The sequence below is a fragment of the Haematobia irritans genome, chromosome 5 (assembly GCF_050003625.1).
Source record: "Haematobia irritans isolate KBUSLIRL chromosome 5, ASM5000362v1, whole genome shotgun sequence".
NCBI classification, from domain to species: Eukaryota; Metazoa; Arthropoda; class Insecta; order Diptera; family Muscidae; genus Haematobia; species Haematobia irritans.
Genome location: NC_134401.1, coordinates 22,270,747 through 22,294,774, shown reverse-complemented (window position 1 = coordinate 22,294,774; position 24,028 = coordinate 22,270,747). Strand labels below are relative to the sequence as shown.

Sequence of the window (24,028 nt, the reverse complement as noted above, 5' to 3'; positions counted from 1 at the left end):
TTTTGTGAGTAGGTAACTCTGGAAATATCAAGATCAACAGCTGATAGTTGAGAGGAAGAGAGAATTGTTTGTGTTTAATAAATTAAATCATAAAAGTAAAATAAATTAAATAATTGATGTTTCAGTAATTAATTGTGCTATATTGATTAGTTTCACATGCATACATAAGTTCGTTGGGACACAAAAAATGCATGTGTTGAAATGGCGACCGGAGCAAAGGAATTCGATCCCTGGACGGATATAAATTTCGATGATCCTCATTTACAGAATTTACTGGACAAACCTCTAGATGGGATAGATAACACACGTCTACGAGATGGTGAACAACATCGGGGCTTCGATAGTAATGTTGGAGACTCCTGGATTTACCCCACAAATCTACCATGTCGATCCTATCAGTTGAGTATTGTACAAGCCGCCCTATACCGAAATACTCTAGTTGTTCTTCCTACGGGCCTTGGAAAAACATTTATAGCAGCAGTGGTAATGTACAATCTATATCGCTGGTATCCTCGTGGTAAAGTGATATTCATGGCTCCCACTAGACCTTTGGTTAATCAACAGATTGAAGCTTGTCAAAAAATAATGCCCTTTCCACGTAAAGATACCGTTGAGTTAACAGGCAGATTGCCTAAGGCAAAACGCATAGAGCTGTGGAAAAGTAAGCGAGTATTCTTTGCCACACCACAAGTTGTGCAATCGGATATTATGGGAAGTCATATTGCAGACGATGAGGAAGGTGGAACAACATTCGACGACTCGACTGGTTTCCAAAAATTTGAATTTCCCTTTGAAGATATCAAACTTATTGTTATTGATGAGGCCCACAAGGCAAAGGGTAAATATGCCTATACAGAAGTTACTCAGGCCCTAGCGGCAAGGACAAAATATTTTCGTGTTCTTGCTTTGTCCGCAACACCCGGTCGAACTATGGAAGATGTTGCTGAGGTGTGTCGTAATCTACTTATTTCTCATGTGGAAGTTCGATGGGATACCTCCTTAGATGTTGTGCCATATGTCCACAAGAGATCCATGCAAACAGTGGTGGTGTCATTGGGTGAACAAATTAAAGAAATTCGTGAAGAACTTTTGGAAATAATTGATCCCTATTTGAGACAACTAATCGATTGTCAAATGCTTTCCGGCTCATTGGCCAATATAAATCGTAATTTCCTTGTATATGAACAGAAACGATACCAAGAACGTTCTCTACACAATGGTCGTCATCCCCAGCACTCTGCGATAAGTAGTAACTTTGCAATATGTATTAGTCTGTATCATTCCTTGGAATTGCTGGAACGTCATGGTCTACGGGTATTTCTTAATAATTTCGAAGATGATGAAGATGGAAAGCAGAAATTTGTTCTACAAATGGATCGTCGTTTGAGAAATATGGTCGATCGCTTAAAAGAAGAACTAGGACCTAATCCCTTCAATGTATCCGCTGGTCCCATGACAAATGGTCAAATTGCCGAAATGCCCAAAGATTTGGATTTTGGTCATCCAAAATTTGAAAAAGCTCGAGAATGTTTGCTCAAACATTTTGAGGTGAGTGGAATGTTAAGTTCTGCATGTTCGTTTTTGCGCACTTTAAGTATTGCGGTTACATTTACATTTGTTTTTTTTTTTTTTTAATTTATTATTTATTTATTTATTGTTTATTTTAATCATACAGTAAATGTATGATAAAAAAAGAAAAGTAGCATTGGCTGCTAAGGCCATCAGCTATTTTTGTAATTTATTTGATGGAATTAAACACCAAATAATAAGAGTTTTTTGTTTTAAAATAGACATTCATGTATATAACATGACAACTTAGAGATAATAAAAGATTGTGAAGACCCTAGCGTTATGCATGAGCATAAAAACCCTGTCGAGTATAAGCTAAAGCAGGCTTGTTTAGTTTTACTGGACTCGTAGTAGGAGAATGAAGCAGTATCTCCGGGGTTGATTCTTTTGTATACTAATAATCCCCAATGGACAGTCCAAGGGCTATTTTGTACAGAAATAAAAGACTTTATTTTTCGTATTCCCAAGACTTTGCATTTGAGCAATTATAAAGCAAAGGGGGAAACAGATTTCTTGTTTGGAAAATTTGGGTTATAAGTTCCAAGAGTAGAGGTTGTAAATTGATAAACGCTAAATATAGGTTAGGTTAGGTGGCAGCCCGATGTATCGGGTCACTTAGACTATTCAGTCCATTGTGATACCACATTGGTGCACTTCTCTCTTATCACTGAGTGCTGCCCGATTCCATGTTAAGCTCAATGACAAGGGACCTCCTTTTTTATAGCCGAGTCCGAACGGCGTTCCACATTGCAGTGAAACCACTTAGAGAAGCTTTGAAACCCTCAGAAATGTCACCAGCATTACTGAGGTGGGATAATCCACCGCTGAAAAACTTTTTGGTGTTCGGTCGAAGCAGGAATCGAACCCACGACCTTGTGTATGCAAAGCGGGCATGCTAACCATTGCACCACGGTGGCTCCGCTAAATATAAAGGAGCGCCATCTAGTATATAATAGCTACCCTGTAATGTATTCATGTGTGTCCTATTTGCCTACAGGTGGCGCCGAATGTATTGCTCATAAAATTGTTTTATTATTACGCATATGAAGAGCTTTCTTGTTATGGACTTATTTAGACTATCAGATCCATTTTCAGGCTGCATTGGTATGCCAAAGCAGGTGGGGGTATACGCACCGTTGCCACAGTTGTTAGAATTCTACCAAAAATGGTACAATTCTTGATGTTTTGGTAGAATATTCTTCTCCAATTTTTTTATAGAAATAAAATTTTGAGAAAATTTTCTACACAAATAAAATTTTGACAAAAATTTTCTATAGAAATTAAAATTTGACAATATTTTCTAAAGAAAAAAAAAAATTTGACAAAAATTTTCTATAGAAATAAAATTTTGACAAAATTTTCTACAGAAATTAAAATTTGACAAAATTTTCTATAGATATAAAATTTGGACAATATTTTCTATAGAAATAAAATTTTGACAAAATGTTCTATAGAAATAAAATTTTGACAAAATGTTCTATAGAAATATAATTTTGACAACATTTCCTATAGAAATAAAAATTTTGACAAAATTTTCTATAGATATAAAATTTGGACAATATTTGCTATAGAAATAAAATTTTGAGAAAATTTTCTACAGAAATAAAATTTTGACAAAATTTTCTACAGAAATAAAATTTTGACAAGATTTTCTATAGAAATAAAATTTTGACAAAATTTTCTATAGATATAATATTTGGACAATATTTTCTATAGAAATAAAATTTGGACAAAATTTTCTATAGAAATAAAATTTTGACAAAATTTTCGATAGAAATAAAATTTGGACAAAATTTTCTACAGAAATTCAAATTTGACAAAATTATCTATAGAAATAAAAATTTATCTATAGAAATAAAAATTTTCAATAGAAAATTAAAGTTTGATAAATTTCCTATAGAAATAAAATTTTGACAAAATTTCCTTTAGAAATACAATTTTGACAAATTTTCTATAGAAATAAAATTTTGACAAAAATTTTCTATAGAAATTAAATTTTGATAAATTGCCTATAGAAATAAAATTTTGACAAACATTTTCTATAGAAATTAAATTTTGATAAATTTCCTATAGAAATAAAATTTTGACAATATTTTCTATAGGAATAAAATTTTGTTAAAATTTTCTATAGAAATTCAAATTTGACAAAATTATCTATAGAAATAAAAATTTATCTATAGAAATAAAAATTTTCAATAGAAAATTAAAGTTTGATAAATTTCCTATAGAAATAAAATTTTGACAAAATTTTCTACAGAAATAAAATTTTGTTAAAATTTTCTATAGAAATTAAAATTTGACAAAATTTTCTAAAAAAAAAATTGACAAGAATTTTCTATAAAAATAAAATTTTGACAAAATTTCCTATGGAAATAAAATTTTGACAAAATTTTCTAGAAATAAAATTTTGACAAAATTTTCTATAGAAATTAAATTTTGACAAAATTTTCTATAGAAATAAAATTTTGACAAACATTTTCTATAGAAATTAAATTTTGATAAATTTCCTATAGAAATAAAATTTTGACAAAATTTTCCAGAAATGACATTTTGACAAAATTTTGTATAGAAATTAAATTTTGACAAAATTTTGTATAGAAATTAAATTTTGACAAAATTTTGTATAGAAATAAAATTTTGAAAAAAAATTTCTATAGAAATAAAATTTTTAAAAAAATTTCTATAGAAATAAAATTTTTAAAAAATTTTCTATAGAAATAAAATTTTGTCAACATTTTCTAAAGAAATTAAAATTTGACAAAATTTCCTATAGAAATAAAAGTTTGACAAAATTTTCTATAGAAATAAAATTTTGACAAAATTTTCTATAGAAATTAAATTTTGACGAAATTTTCTATAGAAAGGTTAGGTTAGGTTATGTGGCAGCCCGATGTATCAGGCTCACTTAGACTATTTAGTCCATTGTGATACCACATTGGTGAACTTCTCTCTTATCACTGAGTGCTGCCCGATTCCATGTTAAGCTCAATGACAAGGGACCTCCTTTTTATAGCCGAGTCCGAACGGCGTTCCAAATTGCACTGAAACCACTTAGAGAAGATTTGAAACCCTCAGAAATGTCACCAGCATTACTGAGGTGGGATAATCCACCGCTGAAAAACTTTTTGGTGTTCGGTCGAAGCAGGAATCGAATCCACGACCTTGTGTATGCAAGGCGGGCATGCTAACCATTGCACCACAATGGCTCCCAATGGCTTCCCATATATAGCCGGTTCTCCCGATTTGACTTTTTGGGCTTCTAGACGCCGCAATTTTTATCCGATTTGCTTGAAATTACAAAAGACTGATCTCCCGATATGCCTTCTTGGATTTGGATTGGATGTCTAGACGCGTACATCCACTTTTTAACCAATTTGCCTGTTGTTAGAATTCTACCAAAAATGGTACAATTCTATACAAATCAAATTTTGACAAAATTTTCCATTTTCCATAGAAATAAAATTTTGACAAATTTTTTCACAGATATAAAATTTTGACAAAATTTTCTATAGAAATAAAATTTTGACAAAAATTTTCTATAGAAATTAAATTTTGATAAATTTCCTATAGAAGTAAAATTTTGACAAAATTTTCTTGAAATAAAATTTTGACAAAATTTTCTATAGAAATTAAATTTTGACAAAATTTTCTATAGAAAAGAAAATTTTGAAAATTTTCCTGTAGAAATAAAATTTTGAGAATTTTCCTTCTTTTAGAAAAGAAAATATTCTTTAAAAATAAAATTCAAACATAATAAAAGTTAGACTAAATTTTCTTTAAAGTCAATATTCAAATAATGAAACCTAAGAACCCTTTTTTTCATAAGATTTTTTATTCGGTATTTTTTAAAATTTTCTTCAAATTTTGGTACATTATTTTTGGCTCAAGTGGCAAAGGTAAAGTGCTATCGAATTTGCCTGAAAATGGAAATCTAGTGGTGGTTTAGATCTCCACATACGTGTGCCGTATATAGTGTGTATCGGTCTATGTTTTGGTATAGCCCCCATATAGCCGGTTCTCCCAATTTTACTTTTTGGGCTTCTAGATGCCGTAATTTTTATCCGATTTGCTTGAAATTACAAAAGACTGATCTTCCTTCCCTTTGTTTTCTTACACGTCTAGACATCCAATTTTTAATCGATTTGCCTGAAATTCAAAATCTGGACGTATTTTACGTCCATAAACAAGTGTGGTGGGTATCGGTCCATGTTTCGTTATAGTCCCCAATAGCCTTCCTTATAGTTCTTTTTAGTTAATCGTATGTGGATCTTTGAAGCACAGGATGCCAGGCAAATTTTTAGCGATACATAGTGACGAGGGGTAATAATCTATGGATAATTTCTGCAAAGGCATGGTTTCACATCGTTAAACCCAAATCCATAGATTACATAGAAATTCTCTTGGGAGAGTGAGAAAAATACCTCGGAGTTATATTGAATGAAAGAAGAAGAGTGACACACTGGCGTTGGACATTTCTAAAAAGGCAAAAGCATAAGCATTGACTATACACAGAAAAAAATATCATCAAAATTTTTCTAATTAAAATTTTAATTGAATTAAAAACAAAAAAATATTCAATTAAAAATTTAATTGGTTCAACAAAGTTTTCAATTGAAACAAAAATTAATTATATCATTTAATTTTTTAATTGGAACAATTAATTTTTTTTATTGACTTTGACATATCTGTGATTGAAGACATTTAAAAATTAATTGAATCAAATAATATTTTTTCTGTGTACACAGAAATGATTAGATCTATAACCTTACATGATTTTGTTGTCTGGGGAATCTCAGACTCATTTAGTAAAACAGGAATCGATTCCCTTAATGTCATATTGCATTTATTTAGACATATTGGCCATTCGACAAGTGCAACAACGGCATTAAAGCTTTGCAAGAATTCCTGTGGTCAGAAAAAACACGAGCACTGTGCATAGATTAGCGTTATACCACTTAAGTGGCCAATTGCCATTTTTTCCTATGCAGTGCCACTAAAGGTCATTGTCATGTAGCTCTTTTAGGCTGTAACTGAAAAGATTGAAGATATTTTTGTTACGCTTACATTTTTTGGGTACAATTGGGTGGGTTCAACGATCAAAACTGGACCGTGTCATTTTATCCAATTCATGGTCTGGACCTGGTTTGGGAAGATATTAATAGAAAGTTTTTTGTCAGGCCCACCTACAATATGAATTTTTATCCATGATCCTTATATAAATTATTATTCTTTTTTTTTATTAAATTTCTAGGAGAATGAAGAATCTCGTGCCATAGTCTTTTGTGAATACCGAGAATCGGTATTATTGATCTATCGTATGCTGTTGCAGCATGTTCCAAAACTAAGACCTAGATGTTTTGTAGGTAAGAAATTTCCCAAAAATGTTTTAATGAAAATTCTACAATGATTTATAAATAATTGCCCCATCTTCTAGGACAAGGTGGCACTGGAAATCTTAGAGCTCTAACACAAAAACAACAAATTCAAATTATGAATGATTTCCGTACGGGAAAAAGTAACATTCTTATAGCCACATCCATTGGTGAGGAAGGTATCGATGTAGGTGAAGTTGATTTAATTGTATGCTTTGATATTAGCACATCAAATCCTACAAGATTTGTTCAAAGGATTGGTCGAACAGGACGTAAGAAAAATGGGAATGTGGTTATGTTGGTAACAGAGGGTAGAGAACAACAACTTCTCAAAGAGGTCTTAAGTAGCAAAGATCAAACGAATAAGAAAATCTTAAGATCACAAGTGATCCAACAAGCTTTGTATAAACATGCACCAAGATTAGTTCCCACCGAATTTAAACCAAAATGTATACAAACTTTTGTAAAACCTTACGATGATGATGCAGATGAAGATGTCGAGCAGGTCGAAGATACGAAACAGAAAAAGACTTTGGGATCTAAAAAGTCAGGGGCAAAAAGTAAAACCTCGGAAAAAGGAACACAAGATTTGCGTAAATTTTTCAATAAGAAACCAGCCAGAGAATTAGATGCAGAAGATTTGGAATTTTTTGAAATAGATACCAAAATGACTCAAGCACGCCCTGGTATAAATACTCAACAGAAAATCGAAAAGAGTTTTGATAAAATGAAAAGTCTTTTTCAAGATCTCCAATCACCAGCAGCAACACAAAAATTGCCGAAGAAAATTAAGACAAAAGAAACGGCATTGCAAATAAATGCCAAGATTTTAGATGAACCTATAGATTTGTGCGATGAAGATTCTCCAGAGATTTTGGAAAAGGTTACACCAAAAAAGCAATTAAAATTGGAATCTTATAGTCAAGGATCTATAAGGTCGTTTCTAAAGGATTCCAATGAAGAAGTAAAAGTCTCAAGGGGTAATGATAAATTACCCAAAGCTATTGATGAGAATTATAGAAAACTACAAGAATTCATGGATACCACCTTCACCACATCTCAGATCTTGAAAAGGGCCAAAATTAATGATTTGGCCTATCATTTAAAATCCAAAGAAATGTCCAATGAAATGAAATATCTCCTGCTTACTTGCAATTTAGATTTTCTACGACAAAACCTAGAACAAATTAAATTATTGGAAGCCCTACAAGATTTGGAAGGAGATGTAACAGAAGAAGAGAAATCTATCAAAGAAGTTCACAGACAAATTCTAATCGTTTTTGGTGGTATGGATAAATTGGAAAAATATTTACTAGATATAGAAATGGAGAAATTTAAAGAGGAAACGGCTGATGTCAATGGAGAATTTTCCGATGATGAGGACGAGGATGATGCGGGAAATATGGAAGAAATATTTAATGAACAGTTAAATAAAATATTTGGCGACCTGGGTTCACCTCTCAAAAGTAGTGAAACCTTCGATTGGGTCCAGGAAAAATTTAAGCAAACTGAGCGATATAAGGATTGGGAGAAAGTCAAAGAGGAATCCCTAGCTGGTATACAACAGTCCATGGTCTATAATACCTATGTAGATGGTGAGGAGGAAGAGCAAACCCTAAATCCTGGCGATGATGTTTCCTTTACCGAATCTAAATATTGTAGTCAATGGTTGGAATTTAATAAACCCGATATTGCTTTCAAATCGACCCCATTACAAGGTTCATCAAATAAAGTCTTAAATCTTCAGGGAGGTCGTACTAAGAAAACTAGTTTGTTAACCAAACTAGAGCAAGTTAAAGAGGAAAATGACCACGAGGGAATTTCAACATGTGAAGACCAGAAAGAAGATCAGTCTAGTTCCAGTAAATTCCTGGATTCCTTATTAATGTGTGAAAAAGAATTGAACACGTTATTATTGGAACGTCGCAAAGATGAAGAAACCAAAAATAATATCATGGCAGAAGATGACGATTCAACATCCAGAGATACCGATATAACAACGGGATCCTTGGTTATACCAGAAACTGAATATCCTACCACAGCAGATAAACCAGATCTCACAAAAGCTCCTGAAATTTTATCTTCTACTTTAAAAAATCCCATAGATCATATGCAGCAGGATGATGAGGATGAAGATGAAATGTTTTTAGCTGCTTTGGAAGCAGAAATGAAATTTACCCAAACAAAAAAAGACAACGAGGAGAAGACCAAATCCATTTCTCCAAAGGATTCAAATAGGATTGCTGATGTTAATGCTCATGATGATTCTGCCATGAATTTGGAAAACCCTAATTCAAACCTAAAACTTACACCGCCTTCTTTAAATTCCACACCAGAATTGGAAGAATTTAAAATACCTATAAATCAACCTAAAGCTACCTCCAGTTTGCCTACACCTCCCGATATATCCTTGCAACATGAACTAGATTTAGATATGGATGCTTTTATGGAACCATTTCCCGAAGAAGAAGAACTTTTAAAAACCAGTCACATGCCTGCCCATTCTCTAACTGCCAGGCGAGAAAGTATTAAAGAAAATATCTCTAAAGAATCTATGGCAAGACATTCACCAGATCTATTTGCCGAGGATCAATTAAAATCTCCCAATGTGATGGGACCCAAAAAAACTTCACTGGCTTCCAAATTATCAGCAAAATTAAATTTACCAAAAAGTATATCATCCATTAATCCGTCCACAAATACATTTAGATCTCCCCAGAAAACTATTACGGCCAGTATGAAAACCACTAACCCTATATCATCACCAACGAATCGCCTTTCGACGGAAACCAAAACACAAAATCAAAAGTCTCCAAGTCTTTTTGATATGTACTTAAAACAAGGAAAGGGTCGTGTAAAACTACCCAGCTCTTTCAGAAATACCCCTTCATGCTTAGGATTCTCCTCAATGATGGACCATAATAGTTCCAAACAATCGCCATCTATCCCTCCTGCCACACAAAATGATAGCATTATACCAGTGATAAAACGTAAAAATCCTCCCAAACGTAAAATATTCGATAGTGATTCGGAGAGTGAATCTAGTCAAAATGATGTGACAATTATCTCGGCAGGTGGAAAAAGAGGAGGTATAAATACGGATGATGAGGATACTGATTTTGAACAAGAAGTTCCTGTAACACAAACTGTAAGTATATCTTGTTTGAAACTGACCGTTATAAAGGGAAAAGTTGATATTTTCACCTTACCCACCGAAATTTGTTGTAGCCCAATAAAGGGCTATATTGGTTGTGCATATTAGTACTGCGACAGATTTCGTAGTTCGCGATGTAAGCATAGTGTTGCCAACATTAACACGATTTTCCCAAAAATTGGGGATCATTTTTTTGGATGGAGACTTGAGGAGTTAGTGGGAAATTTCCATTAATTAAAGGGGATTTTTTTTCGAAATCGTTTCAGTACACTAACATTTTTTATTTCTATAGAAAATTTGTTAAAATTTTATTTCTATAGAAAATTTTGTCAAAATTTTATTTCAATAGAAAATTTTGTCAAAATTTTATTTCCATAGAAAATTTTCACAAAATTTTATTTCTAAAGAAAATTTTGTCAAAATATTATTTCTGTAGAAAATTTTCACAAAATTTTATTTCTATAGAAAATTTTTTCAAAATTTTATTTCTATAGAAAATTTTCACAAAATTTTATTCCTAAAGAAAATTTTGTCAAAATTTTATTTATATAGAAAATTTTGTCAAAACTTTATTTCTATAGAAAATTTTGTAAAAATACTATTTATATAGAAAATTTTGTCAAAATTTTATTTCTATAGACAATTTTATCGAAATTTTATTTCTATAGAAAATTTTGTCAAAATTTTATTTCTATAGAAAATTTTGTCAAAATTTTATTTCTATAGAAAATTTTGTCAAAATTTTATTTCTATAGAATATTTTGTCAAAATTTTATTTCTATAGAAAATTTTGTCAAAATTTGATTTTTATAGAAAATTTTCACAAGTTTTTAATTCTATGGAAAATTTTCACAAAATTTCATTTATATAGAAAATTTAGTCAAAATTTTATTTTTATAGAAAATTTTGTTAACGTTTTTTATACCCTTCACTGTGGTACAGGGTATAATAAGTTTGTGCATTTGTATGTAACGGCAAGAAGGAAAAGTTCGAGACCCATCGTTTAGTATACCGATCGTCTTAGAATTAAATTCTGAGTCGATTTAGCGATGTCCGTCTGTCTGTCTGTCCGTCTGTCTGTGTGTATTTTTGTGTGCAAAGTACAGCTCGCAGTTTTAGTCCGATTGTCCTAAAAATTGGTATAGGGTTCTGTTTCGGCTCAAAGACGATCCCTATTGATTTTAAAAAAATCGGTTCAGATTTAGATATAGCTGCCATATATATTTTTCACCGATCTGGTCATAATTGGCGTGTATATCAACCTATCTTCCTCAAATTCCGTACATCCGAATATGAGTCTCGAAAAACTTGCAAAATATCAGTTAAATCGGTTCAGATTTATATATAGCTTTCGCCCGATTTACACTCATTTGCCCACAGAGGCCAACAAAGTGGTGCAGGGTATAATATAGTCGGCCCCGCCCGACTTTAGACTTTCCTTACTTGTTTCTCTATAGAAAATTGTGTCAAAATTTGATTTCTATAGAAAATGTTCACAAAATTTTATTTCTATAGAAAATGTTCACAAAATTTTATTTTTATAGAAAATTTTGTCAAAATTTTATTTCTATAGAAAATTTTGTCAAAATGCTATTTTCATAGCAAATTTTGCTTCCAAAGAAAATTTTTTCCTATTTTTATTCTATAGGAAATTTTGTCACAATTTTATTTCAATAGAAAATTTTGTCAAAATTTTATTTCTATAGAAAATTTTGTAAAAATGTTATTTATACAGAAAATTTGCCAAAATTTTATTTCTATAGAAAATTTGGTCAAAATTTTATTTCTATAGAAAATTTTGTCAAAATTTTATTTCTATAGAAAATTTTCACAAAATTTTATTTCTATAGAAATTTTAGTCAAAATTTTATTTCTATAGAAAATTTTGTCAAAATTTTATTTCGATAGAAAATTTTGTCAAAATGTTATTTCTATAGAAAATTTTGTCTAAATTTTATTTCTATAGAAAATTTTGTCAAAATTTTATTTATATAGAAAATTTTGTCAAAATTTTATTTATATAGAATATTTTGTCAAAATTTTATTTCAATAGAAAATTTTGTCAAAATTTTATTTCTATAGAAAATGTTCACAAAATTTTATTTCTATAGAAATTTTTATAAACATTTCATTTCTATAGAAAATTTTTGTCAAAATTTTATTTCTATAGACAAATTTATCAAAATTTTATTTCTATAGAAAATTTTCTCCAAATTTTATTTCTATAGAAAATTTTCTCGAAATTTTATTTCTATAGAAAATTTTGTCAAAATGTTATTTCTATAGAAATTTTTGTCAAAATTTTATTTCTATAGAAAATTTTGTCCAAAGTTCATTTCTACAGAAAATTTTGTCCAAATTTTATCTGTATAGAAAATTTTGTCAAATTTTATTTCTATAGAAATTTTAGTCAAAATTTTATTTCTATAGAAAATTTTGTTAAAATTTTATTTCTATAGAAAATTTTGTCAAAATTTTATTTCTATAGAAAATTTTCACAAAATTTTATTTCTGTAGAAAGTTTTGTCAAAATTTTATTTCTATAGAAAATTTTCACAAAATTTTATTTCTATAGAAAATTTTGTCAAAATTTTATTTCTATAGAAAATTTTCACAAAATTTTATTTCTATAGAAATTTTAGTCAAAATTTTATTTCTATAGAAAATTTTGTCAAAATTTTATTTCGATAGAAAATTTTGTCAAAATTTTATTTCTATAGAAAATTTTGTCTAAATTTTATTTCTATAGAAAATTTTGTCAAAATTTTATTTATATAGAAAATTTTGTCAAAATTTTATTTATATAGAATATTTTGTCAAAATTTTATTTATATAGAATATTTTGTCAAAATTTTATTTCTACAGAAGATTTTGTCAAAATTTTATTTCTATAGAAAATTTTGTCAAAATTTTATTTCTATAGAAAATTTTGTCAAAATGTTATTTTCATAGAAAATTTTGTAAAAATTTTGTTTCCATAGAAAATTTGTTCCTATTTTTATTCTATAGGAAATTTTGTCAAAATTTTATTTCTATAGAATATTTTATCGAAATTTTATTTATATAGAAAATTTTATCAAAATTTTATTTCTGTACAAAATTTCATCAAAATTTTATTTCTATTGAAAATTTTCACAAAATTTTATTTCTGTAGAAAATTATCACAAAATTTTATTTCTATAGAAGATTTTGTCAAAATTTTATTTCAATAGAAAATTTTGTCAAAATTTTATTTCTATAGAAAATGTTCACAAAATTTTATTTCTATAGAAATTTTTATCAACATTTCATTTCTATAGAAAATTTTTGTCAAAATTTTATTTCTATAGACAAATTTATCAAAATTTTATTTCTATAGAAAATTTTCTCCAAATTTTATTTCTATAGAAAATTTTCTCGAAATTTTATTTCTATAGAAAATTTTGTCAAAATGTTATTTCTATAGAAATTTTTGTCAAAATTTTATTTCTATAGAAAATTTTGTCCAAAGTTCATTTCTACAGAAAATTTTGTCCAAATTTTATCTGTATAGAAAATTTTGTCAAATTTTATTTCTATAGAAATTTTAGTCAAAATTTTATTTCTATAGAAAATTTTGTTAAAATTTTATTTCTATAGAAAATTTTGTCAAAATTTTATTTCTATAGAAAATTTTCACAAAATTTTATTTCTGTAGAAAGTTTTGTCAAAATTTTATTTCTATAGAAAATTTTCACAAAATTTTATTTCTATAGGAAATTTTGTCAAAATTTTATATTCATAGAAAATTTTTCCCAATTTTTATTCTTTAGGAAATTTTGTCAAAAATTTGTTTCCATAGAAGATTTTGTCAAAATTTTATTTCCATAGAAGATTTTGTCAAAATTTTATTTCTATAGAAAATATTGACAAAATTTTATTTATATAGAAAATTTTGTCAAAATTTTATTTGTAATATTGATCCTGTTATAAATCAATATTGTTATTTTGGTATTTTGAAAAGTCTTGCGACGAGTGTAACATTTCTGATCTTGATAAGAATGTCATTAAAAACGTGTGTATTAAACTCACAAAAGCTCTTAAATTGAAATAAGTAATCGACTCCCTGCAAATATTAAAATACCCAAGAGTATTTCCATATTTAATGTCGACAAATTTATTTTGTCCTCTGAAAAACATAATTTGAAATTTGTCGAAGAATTCTATAGTGAAATTCATTACTGATCAAAATGAATGGAATAACATTTAAATAAGTATTAAAAATATAAAGTTGTACAACGCATCGAACATATTGATTTTTAAAATTTTTAAAAGTTCATAATTTTAAAATGGCTTCAAATAAATACTTATTTTAAAAGTTATCGGACTATATAATAGATCTTTTAAGTTATCTATATTCTATTGCGAAGGTTTGTTGTTTCTTGTTTTCCTTTGCTGATTAATTTTAACTGGCTGGATATGTTTTGTGATGGGAATTGGGGTGTTAGAAAATATAATATATTTTTGGTGCTTTTTATCATTCGGGAGTTGGCATCACTGCTAAGAATCTTTTCAAACGTAATTAAATGGAAACGGAAACTTGTACTCACCAAATACTCTTGGGTAAAGAAATTAGAACACAAATTAAGAGCAATCCGTGCAATGAACTCTACAAAAACAATTTCTCTTACTTGGATAGAAATAGATATTTGTACTCCCAATTTGGAGAAACTCTCGTTTGGTCAAATAGGGGACACAATCTAAGAGAATTTCATGGAAAAATAGATTTTACAAAAACACAACAACAACATTTTGTACTGCTAGCAGAACAGTAATGATTTTGGCGGGCTTTTTTTTTGCCATTTTCTTGGAAAAAGAGAGCGGAAACGTTTTTATGTATAATATAAACGGAAAATTCAAAATTGTGCAAGTAAATGGAAGCTAAAGCAGACAATGAATTGTAATGGAAAAATATTCTAGAATATAACACAGTCTCTATTATTCAAAAAATGTCTGAGAATAAATATTTTTTTCCTATCAATATTTAGGAAATAACATAACATAGGCACCAGTATTGAAAATTATGGCCAGAAAAAAAAATAATAACCATTAATAATAAATTGTCGTATAATGGAATAGCAAAACGTTTTGTTTTATAATTTACTAACTATATATGTTCAGTATAATCAATGAATGTAAATCTAACATATATGTATTCGCTTATAACTCACCTCAAAATCGTCGTTTATATCAATTCTTAGTATATTCTATAGAATTCACTTTTGTTTGTTAATATGAAATACCGAGCAACGGAACACAAAACTGAGTTAAAAAGCACTAAACACATTCACACACATGAAATGATCAAGACTCAACAAGCGCGCGACACTAAATATAAACCGAACGAGGCGAGAGTTAACACCGTACTAACAAGTTTAAGCAATGTATGGGTTGGTGGTGGATACCATGCAAAAATACCTTTTAAGTAAATAAGGAGACTGAGCACTAGTTCTCTACTCCAAAAAAATGGAAACGGAAATTTCCTCTCCACAATTATTGAGAGACTCTCTTTTTCCAAGACGAGAGCATAAAATGTGGAGATTTATTTTAGAAACTCTACAAAAAAATATTTCGTAATCAATGGTGCCTCTTTAGAGCATTTTCAAAAAAGCGCCAACTGGTGCTTTTCGGCGTTTCCTTATAGTGCTTTTGGTGATTTTTTTTTTCAATTTAAGAAGAGATTAGTTCGTCAAAATTTATAGAATCTACAAAAACTCTTATTATTAAAATAAGAAATATACTCCCTTCAAATATTATAATACTCGAGACTATTTCGATATTTTCAACTGAAAAATTTTCATCAGTTAAGTTCCTAATTGGTATATGGAATACATAACCATGATGACAGATATGTCCATAGTACGGTTTAAAAGTTCGTTAGCTAACGAAGCACTAACGGAGCTTCATGAAAATGGGGGTTAATGAAATTGAAATGTGCAATTAAAAATATAAAACGGTGTACTTGGAATAACTTACATCGAACACATACATTTGGGATAGAGGTTAATCATTTTAAAAATTAATCAAATCAATAACCATTTCAAAATGTATTTGGCTTTGTAATAGTTTTTTTTCCATTATTAATACTCTAGTGTATAAGTGGAGAGAACGTTTAGTGCTATGATTTATTTTTTTTTAATAAAATTAGAAATAGAATATGTCTCAATACAATTAATTATTTAATTCATATCAAATGTAGATTAAAATAATAAAATGGTTAATGTTTTGATTGTCAAATTCCAGATTAAATTTATTTAAAAATTAATTCTAACGAAACATATACAACATCAGAATACTATAAAAAAATCTTTATTGTTCCCACACCCAGAAAAAAGGGGCTCTAATGCCAAATGAACTTTATTTTAGTTCAGGAAGATTAGTTGATTTTAGTTAAATTTTGCACAATATAAGTAAATGTTCCTTATTTGAATAATTTTTTGCTAGCATTAATGACGTGAACTAAAAATAAGAAAAAAACGTTGTATACAAATATAGTGCACAATTTTACTACAAAATGAAATAGTTCATATTTTCCTAAAATGGCAGAAGTTTGCTTCAATTGAGTTCATAAGTCTCTAAAATGAGGAAATTTTACTAAAATTGTACCTGTCTTGAACTTCGTACAGCGCTAAAGACATGTTAACAATTTTTAAATCCAATTTTTTCTTTCAATATATGAAATTTTCTTAAACGACAGAAAAAAATTAATTGTTTTTAAAAATATTTCTTCAGTTTGACCAAAAGTATTAACTTATTTATAGCATGTTGCAATTAGAAAACTATTTTAGTTAAAATTTTCTAAAATAAACCTACATTTTCTTCTACGGTGGGTTCATTTTTTTGGGTGCAGAGGATGAAGAACAAATGATGTAACAAAATTTTGACAAAATTTTCTATAGAAACAAAATTTTGATAAAATATTCTATAGAAATAAAATTTTAACAAAATTTTCTGTAGAAATAAAATTTTGACAAAATTTTCTATAGAAATAAAATTTTGACAAAATTGTCTATAGAAATAAAATTTTGACAAAATCTTCTAAAGAAAAAAATGTTGACAAAATATCTCATAGAAATAAAATTTTCTATAGAAATAAAATTTTGACAAAATTTTCTATAGAAAAACAATTTTGACAAAATTTTCTATAGAAAAACAATTTTGACAAAAAAATTCTATAGAAATAACATTTTATTTCTACACTCAAAAAAAAAAAGTGAACCCTATATTTCACTAAAGCTGATTTTATTCTCTTTTAGTTCATGGAATTATTACGTTTTAAGAAAGTTTCCATGCCATTAACAATTTTTTGCGTACGTAAGTTAACTTAACTAAAGCAGAAGAAAAAAATTATACACAATTGAAGTATAAAGATGAACTAAATTCGAGTCTCCCACAAAATAGTTCAGAATTCCTTAATATTTGTCAATTTTACCAATAATGCGTCCATCATGAACTTCGTATGGCACTAAAGACATTTTTGCAATTTTGAACTCCAATTTTTTCCTTCAAACTACGAAATTTTCTTTGATAAGTGAAAAATAATAATTTTGTATGATAAATCTTCTCAAATTTGTCGAAAATTTTTTAATTGTTTTTGCGAAATCGGAGCGACATCTGCGTTTATAATACTGTTTAGTTAAAATTTTCTACAATTTTTTCAACAATTAACTAAAATTTTCTTTCCTGGTGGGTTCACTGTTTTTTCAGTGTATATATCAAAGTTTTATTTCTAAAGAAAAGCTTCACGAAATTTTATTTCTATAGACAATTTTGACAACATTTTATTTCTATAGAAAATTTTCTCAAATTTTATTTATATTATTTTGTCAAATTTTTATTTCTATAGAAAATTTTCTAAAATTTTATTTCTATAGAATTTTTTCTCAAAATTTTATTTCTATAGAAAATTTTTGGTTTTCGATTTCCAAAAAGCGACGAAATAAGTAATAGACTCCCTGCAAATATTAAAATACTCAAGAGTATTTCTGTATTTAATGTCGACAAATTTTTTTTTGTCCTCTGAAACACATAATTTGAAATTTGTCGAAGAATTTTTTTATTGAAATTCATTGCTGATCAAAATGAATGGAATAAAATTGAAATAAGTATTAAAAATATAAAGCAGTACAACGTACATCGAACAGATTAATTTTTGATAAAAGTTCATAATTTTAAAATGGCTTCAAATCAATACGTATTTTAAAAGTTATCGGACTATATAATATATCTTTTAAGTTATCCATATTCTATTGCGAAGGTTTGTTGTTTCTTGTTTTTCTTTGCTGATTAACTGGCTGGATATGTTTTGTGATGGGAATTGGTGTGTTAGAAAATATAATATACTTTCGGTGCTTTTAACCATTCAGGAGTTGGCATCACTGCTAAGAATCTTTTCAAACGTAACTAGATGGAAACGGAAACTTGTACTCACCAAATTCTCTTGGATAAACAAATGAGAACACAAATTAAGAGCATTCCGTGCAATGGACTCTACAAAAACAACTTTTCATGTTTTGATACAAATAGATATTTGTACTCCCAATTTGGAGAAACTCTCGTTTGGTCAGATAGGGACACAAACTAAGAGAATTTCATGGAAAAATAAATTTTACAAAAAACAACAACAACGTTTTGTGCTGCTAGCAGAACAGTAATGATTTTGGCGGGCTTTTTTCCATTTTCTTGGAAAAAGAGAGCGGAAACGTTTTTGTATATAATGTAAACGGAAAGTTGCAAAATTGTGCAAGTAAATGGAAGCTAAAGCAGACAATGAATTGTAATGGAAAAATATTCTAGAATATAACACAGTCTCTATTATTCAAAAAATGTCTGAGAATAAATATTTTTGTCCTATCAATATTTATGTTAGCAAATAACATAACATAAGCACCAGTATTGAAAATTATGGCCAGGAAAAAATGAAAACCATTAATAATAAAATGTCGTATAATGGAATAGCAAAACGTTTTGTTTTATAATTTACTAAATCTATATGTTCAGTATAATCAATGAATGTAAATCTAACATATATGTATTCTCTTATAACTCACCTCAAAATCGTCGTTTATATCAATTCTTAGTATATTCTATTGAATTCACTTTTTTTTGTTAATATGAAATACCGAGCAACGGAACACAAAACTGAGTTAAAAAGCACTAAACACATTCACACACATGAAATGATCAAGGCTCAACAAGCGCGCGACACTAAATATAAACCGAACGAGGCGAGAGGTAACACCGTACTAACAAGTTTAAGCAATGTATGGGTTGGTGGTGGATACCATGCAAAAATACTTTTTAAGTAAATAAGGAGACTGATTGGAAACGGAAATTTCCCCTCCACAATTATTGAGAGACTCTCTTTTTCCAAGACGAGAGCATAAAATGTGGAGATTTATTTGTAGAAAATCTACAAAAAAAAATATTTCGTAATCAATGGTGCATCATTAGAGCATTTTCAAAAAAGCGCCAACTGGTTCTTTTCGGCGTTTCCTTATAGTGCTTTTGGTGATTTTTTTTTCAATTTAAGCAGTGATTAGTTCGATTGGCAAAAACGTATATATTGAATCCACAAAAAATACTTTTTATTAATATAATCAATATACTTCTTAAAAATATTATAATACTCAAGACTATTTCGATATTTAATGTCTACAAATTTTGAAATTTGTCAAAGAATTCTGATCCATATGATTTAATGAAATTGAAATGTGTAATTAAAAATATAAATCGGTGTACTTGGAATAACTTACATCGAACACATACATTTTGGAAGAGGTTAATCATTTCAAAAATGAATCAAACAATAACCATTTCAAAATGTCCTTGGCTTTATAATAGATTTTTTTCGGTTATTAATACTCTAGTGTATAACCTAACCTAGAAATAGAATATGTCTCAATACAATTAATTATTTAATTCATATCAAATGTAGATTAAACTAACAAAATGGTTAATGTTTTGATTGTCAAATCCCATATTAAATTTCTTTAAGAATTAACTCTAACGAAACATATACAAATTCAGAATACTATAAAAAATCTTTATTGTTCCCAGAGGAAATGATATAACAAAATTTTGACAAAATTTTCTATAGAAATAAAATGTTGACAAAATTTTCTATAGAAATAAAACGTTGACAACATTTTCTAAAGAAATAAAATTTAAAAAAAAAATCTACAGAAATAAAATTTTGTTGTTTTTTATTTTTGTTTTTATTTCAGCTTAAAACCATACATTGACTAAACTACAAGTGTAGCCTAACCAACAGAGGAAAATAATGTTAGTCAAATTTATTTGGGCAAAGTCCTATAGACTGCAAGATGGTTGGATGGACGCACTTTTCGGAATTACCACATTCCTCATTAGCATCCTCTACTTGCAGCAAAACTATCAACCAATTATCAAAATAAATTCAGGCAGTTCATTAAACCCAACAATGAACCACGCTTGAACCTTCCGAAAAAAGATTTTGTATGAGAACCGGCTTATGCCGAAATAAATTCGAAGCAAACATATCTCTTTTCCTATGCCACTGTCAAATCATCGATTTGAGTGCAGTTGGCTGGGTTTATTTTGAGCGCGCTTCCTCTTCTTTTTCCATTCGTTTTGTTTTGTTATTGTTGGTTTAATTTCTATAGAAAATTTTGTCAAAATTTTATTTCTATAGAAAATTTTGTTCAAATTTTATTTCTATAGAAAATTTTGCCAAAAATTTATTTCTATAGAAAATTTTATCAAAATTTTATTTCTATAGAAAATTTTGTGAAAATTTTATTTCTGTAGAAAATTTTGTGAAAATTTTATTTCTGTAGAAAATTTTCCCAAAATTTTATTTCTATAGAAATTTTTTTTCAAAATTATATTCTATAGAAAATTTCCCAAAATTGTATTGCTATTGAAAATTTTGTCAAAATTATATTCTATAGAAAATTTTATCAAAATTTTATTTCTATAGAAAATTTTATCAAAATTTTATTTCTATAGAAAATTTTGCCAAAATTTTATTTCTATAGAAAATTTTGCCAAAATTTTATTTCTATAGAAAATTTGTCAAAACTTTATTTCTATAGAAAATTTTGTCAAAATTTTATTTCTATAGAATGTTTTGTCAAAATTTAATTTCTATAGAAAATTTTGTCAAATTGTATTTCTATATATGTTCAGTATAATCAATGAATGTAAATCTAACATATATGTATTCGCTTATAACTCACCTCAAACTCGCCGTTTACATCAATTCTTAGTATATTCTATAATAAAAAATATATAAAATTTTATAAAATTTTGCCAAAATTTTATTTCTATAGAAAATTTTGCCAAAATTTTATTTCTATAGAAAATTTGTCAAAACTTTATTTCTATAGAAAATTTTGTCAAAATTTTATTTCTATATAATGTTTTGTCAAAATTTAATTTCTATAGAAAATTTTGTCAAATTGTATTTCTATGGAAAATTTTGTAAAAACTTTATTTCTATAGAAAATTTTGCTTCTATAGAAAATATTGTAAAAATTTTATTTCTATGGAAAATTTTGTAAAAATTTTATTTCTATGGAAAATTTTGTAAAAATTTTATTTCTATGGAAAATTTTGTACAATTTTTATTTCTATGGAAAATTTTGTAAAATTTTTATTTCTATGGAAAATTTTGTAAAATTTTTATTTCTATAGAAAGTTTTGTCAAAATTTAATTTCTATAGAAAATTTTTTCACAATTTTATTTCTATAGAAAATTTTGTTTAAATTTTATTTCTATAGAAAATTTTATCAAAATTTTATTTGTATAGAAAATTTTGTGAAAATTTTATTTCTATAGAAAATTTTGTGAAAATTTTATTTCTATAGAAAATTTTCCCAAAATTTTATTTCTGTAAAAAATTTTCCCAAAAGGTTATCTCTGTAGAAAATTTTCCCAAAATTTTATTTCTATAGAAAATTTTGTCAAAATTTTATTTCTATAGAAAATTTTGTCAAAATTTTATTTCTATAGAAAATTTGGTCAAAATTTTATTTCTATAGAAAATTTTGTCAAAATTTTATTTCTATAGAAAATTTTGTCAAAATTATATTTCCATAGAAAATTTTATCAAAATTGTATTTCCATTTGTTTTGTTTTGTTATTGTTGGTTTTGTTCTTTAAGCTTTGTTGTTGTTTTTTATTGCAGCTTAAAACCATACATTGACTAAACTAACTAACTAAACTAACTGCAGAAAATTTTGTGAAAATTTTATTTCTGTAGAAAATTTTGTGAAAATTTTATTTCTGTAGAAAATTTTGTGAAAATTTTATTTCTATAGAAAATTTCCCAAAATTTTATTTCTATAGAAAATTTTGTCAAAATTTTATTTCTATAGAATGTTTGGCAAAATTTAATTTCTATAAAAAATTTTGTCAAAATTGTATTTCTATGGAAAATTTTGTAAAAATTTTATTTCTATAGAATATTTTGTTAAAATGTTATTTCTATGGAAAATTTTTCTCACTTGATTTTAATTCACCTTACTTTTCCTTCTTTTGTTTATAGGCTCTAACAAGTAGTATACACCATCGCAGAAAACGAAGACGTTTCAACTCCTTCATCGAGCAAGAAGCTGTGGTAAGCGGTTCCGATAATAGTGAAGATGAGGCTGAACATTCCGTGGGTCATTATTTGCTTGACTCTGTGGTAGTTATGAGCGATGATGATGACAACGATCAAGCATCCACATCACACATGCAGGCCATGTATTTGCAATCACTTAAGTAAGATTCTAACAGAAAACAAGGCATAGAAAATGAAATTAACAAATTTTTTTTCTATGTTAGGAGTCCCCAAAATAGAAGAGGCGCCTTCAAAATTCCAGCTCCACGTGTTTACAATGATCATTCTCACATATATTCCCAAGCTGTATTGCCCGAGGATATATGTTCTCAATATGTAGCCGATTCCTTTGTAGTAGACGAAGATGAAAGCTTTATTAACAATAAAGCTGATGTCACCGAAGTTTCTATGTGTCCTTTGGAGAGAGCTGAAAAGATTTTAAAAGAACGAAGGAGAGCTAAGAAAAATGCTAAATTAGCTGCTGCTGCTGGACAAATTCCAAATACCAAAAAGCCACAGCAAAAGAAACGAACGGTGCATATAATTGGTGATAGTTCAGATGATGATAGTGATGATTTTGTTTAATTTCTCGGATCAGTGATTACCCAAGAAAAAAGACTGTTTTTGCCATATTATACTCAGACGAACTGTAAGTTGTTGTAAGTCTATTATCTTCGTTTTGATATAGATTTTTACGTATTTAGTTCCCATTAGATTTATAAAATTTAACTCAGTTTAATTTATTTTGTAAGTTTGTCTATAATTGTAGTTTTTAATTGTGTTATTGAAAAATGTTAGAAAAAAATTGTAAGTGGCCATCATTATAAATATACAGAAGTGTGTACATTAAAAAATTAGAATTGAAAAAGGAACTGCAGTTTGTGTTGTTACATAAATTAAAAACAAAAATATTAACATTTTAATATTAATAGTTTAAAATGTGGACTGTCTATTCTACAGTTGCAAGGTGAAATAACTAAAAAAAATTAGTTTAAATACCCAGCAAAAACATTAGAAATTAGTTGAGGCGAAAACCTGCTTACCAAGAGCATTTATGCCAAATCCCAGGCATTACTATGTGCTTGGGAATAATGGCTTACCATCACGGGATGAAAAGATGAAAATCAATTACAAGTGTTAGACATTTAAATTCCTACATCAAGTTAGAGGAAGCGAGCTGCCTCTATTGGATGAATCCAAAGTGAAGTATGTGTTAGATCTGTTGGTTTCGTAAGACACTCAAACAGATGTCTCATGATGTCAAGCGAACGTTCAAAATTTGGGAAAAAATCTTGAATTGATAGGTTCGCAAAGAGATCCCTCTTGAT

The 24,028-nt window shown here is 27.9% G+C and overlaps 1 protein-coding gene across 1 annotated transcript; it reads left to right on the top strand.

Moving 5' to 3' along the window:
* Nucleotides 1–41: 41 nt before the first annotated feature.
* On the top strand, nucleotides 42–23,572 carry Fancm (FA complementation group M). Its single transcript, XM_075310168.1, has 5 exons — nucleotides 42–1,548; nucleotides 6,821–6,932; nucleotides 7,004–10,089; nucleotides 22,644–22,861; nucleotides 22,925–23,572. Exons 1-5 carry the CDS (start codon nucleotides 202–204, stop codon nucleotides 23,283–23,285), a joined length of 5,124 nt encoding a protein of 1,707 aa, XP_075166283.1. The 5' UTR covers nucleotides 42–201; the 3' UTR covers nucleotides 23,286–23,572.
* The last annotated feature ends 456 nt before the right edge of the window (nucleotides 23,573–24,028 follow it).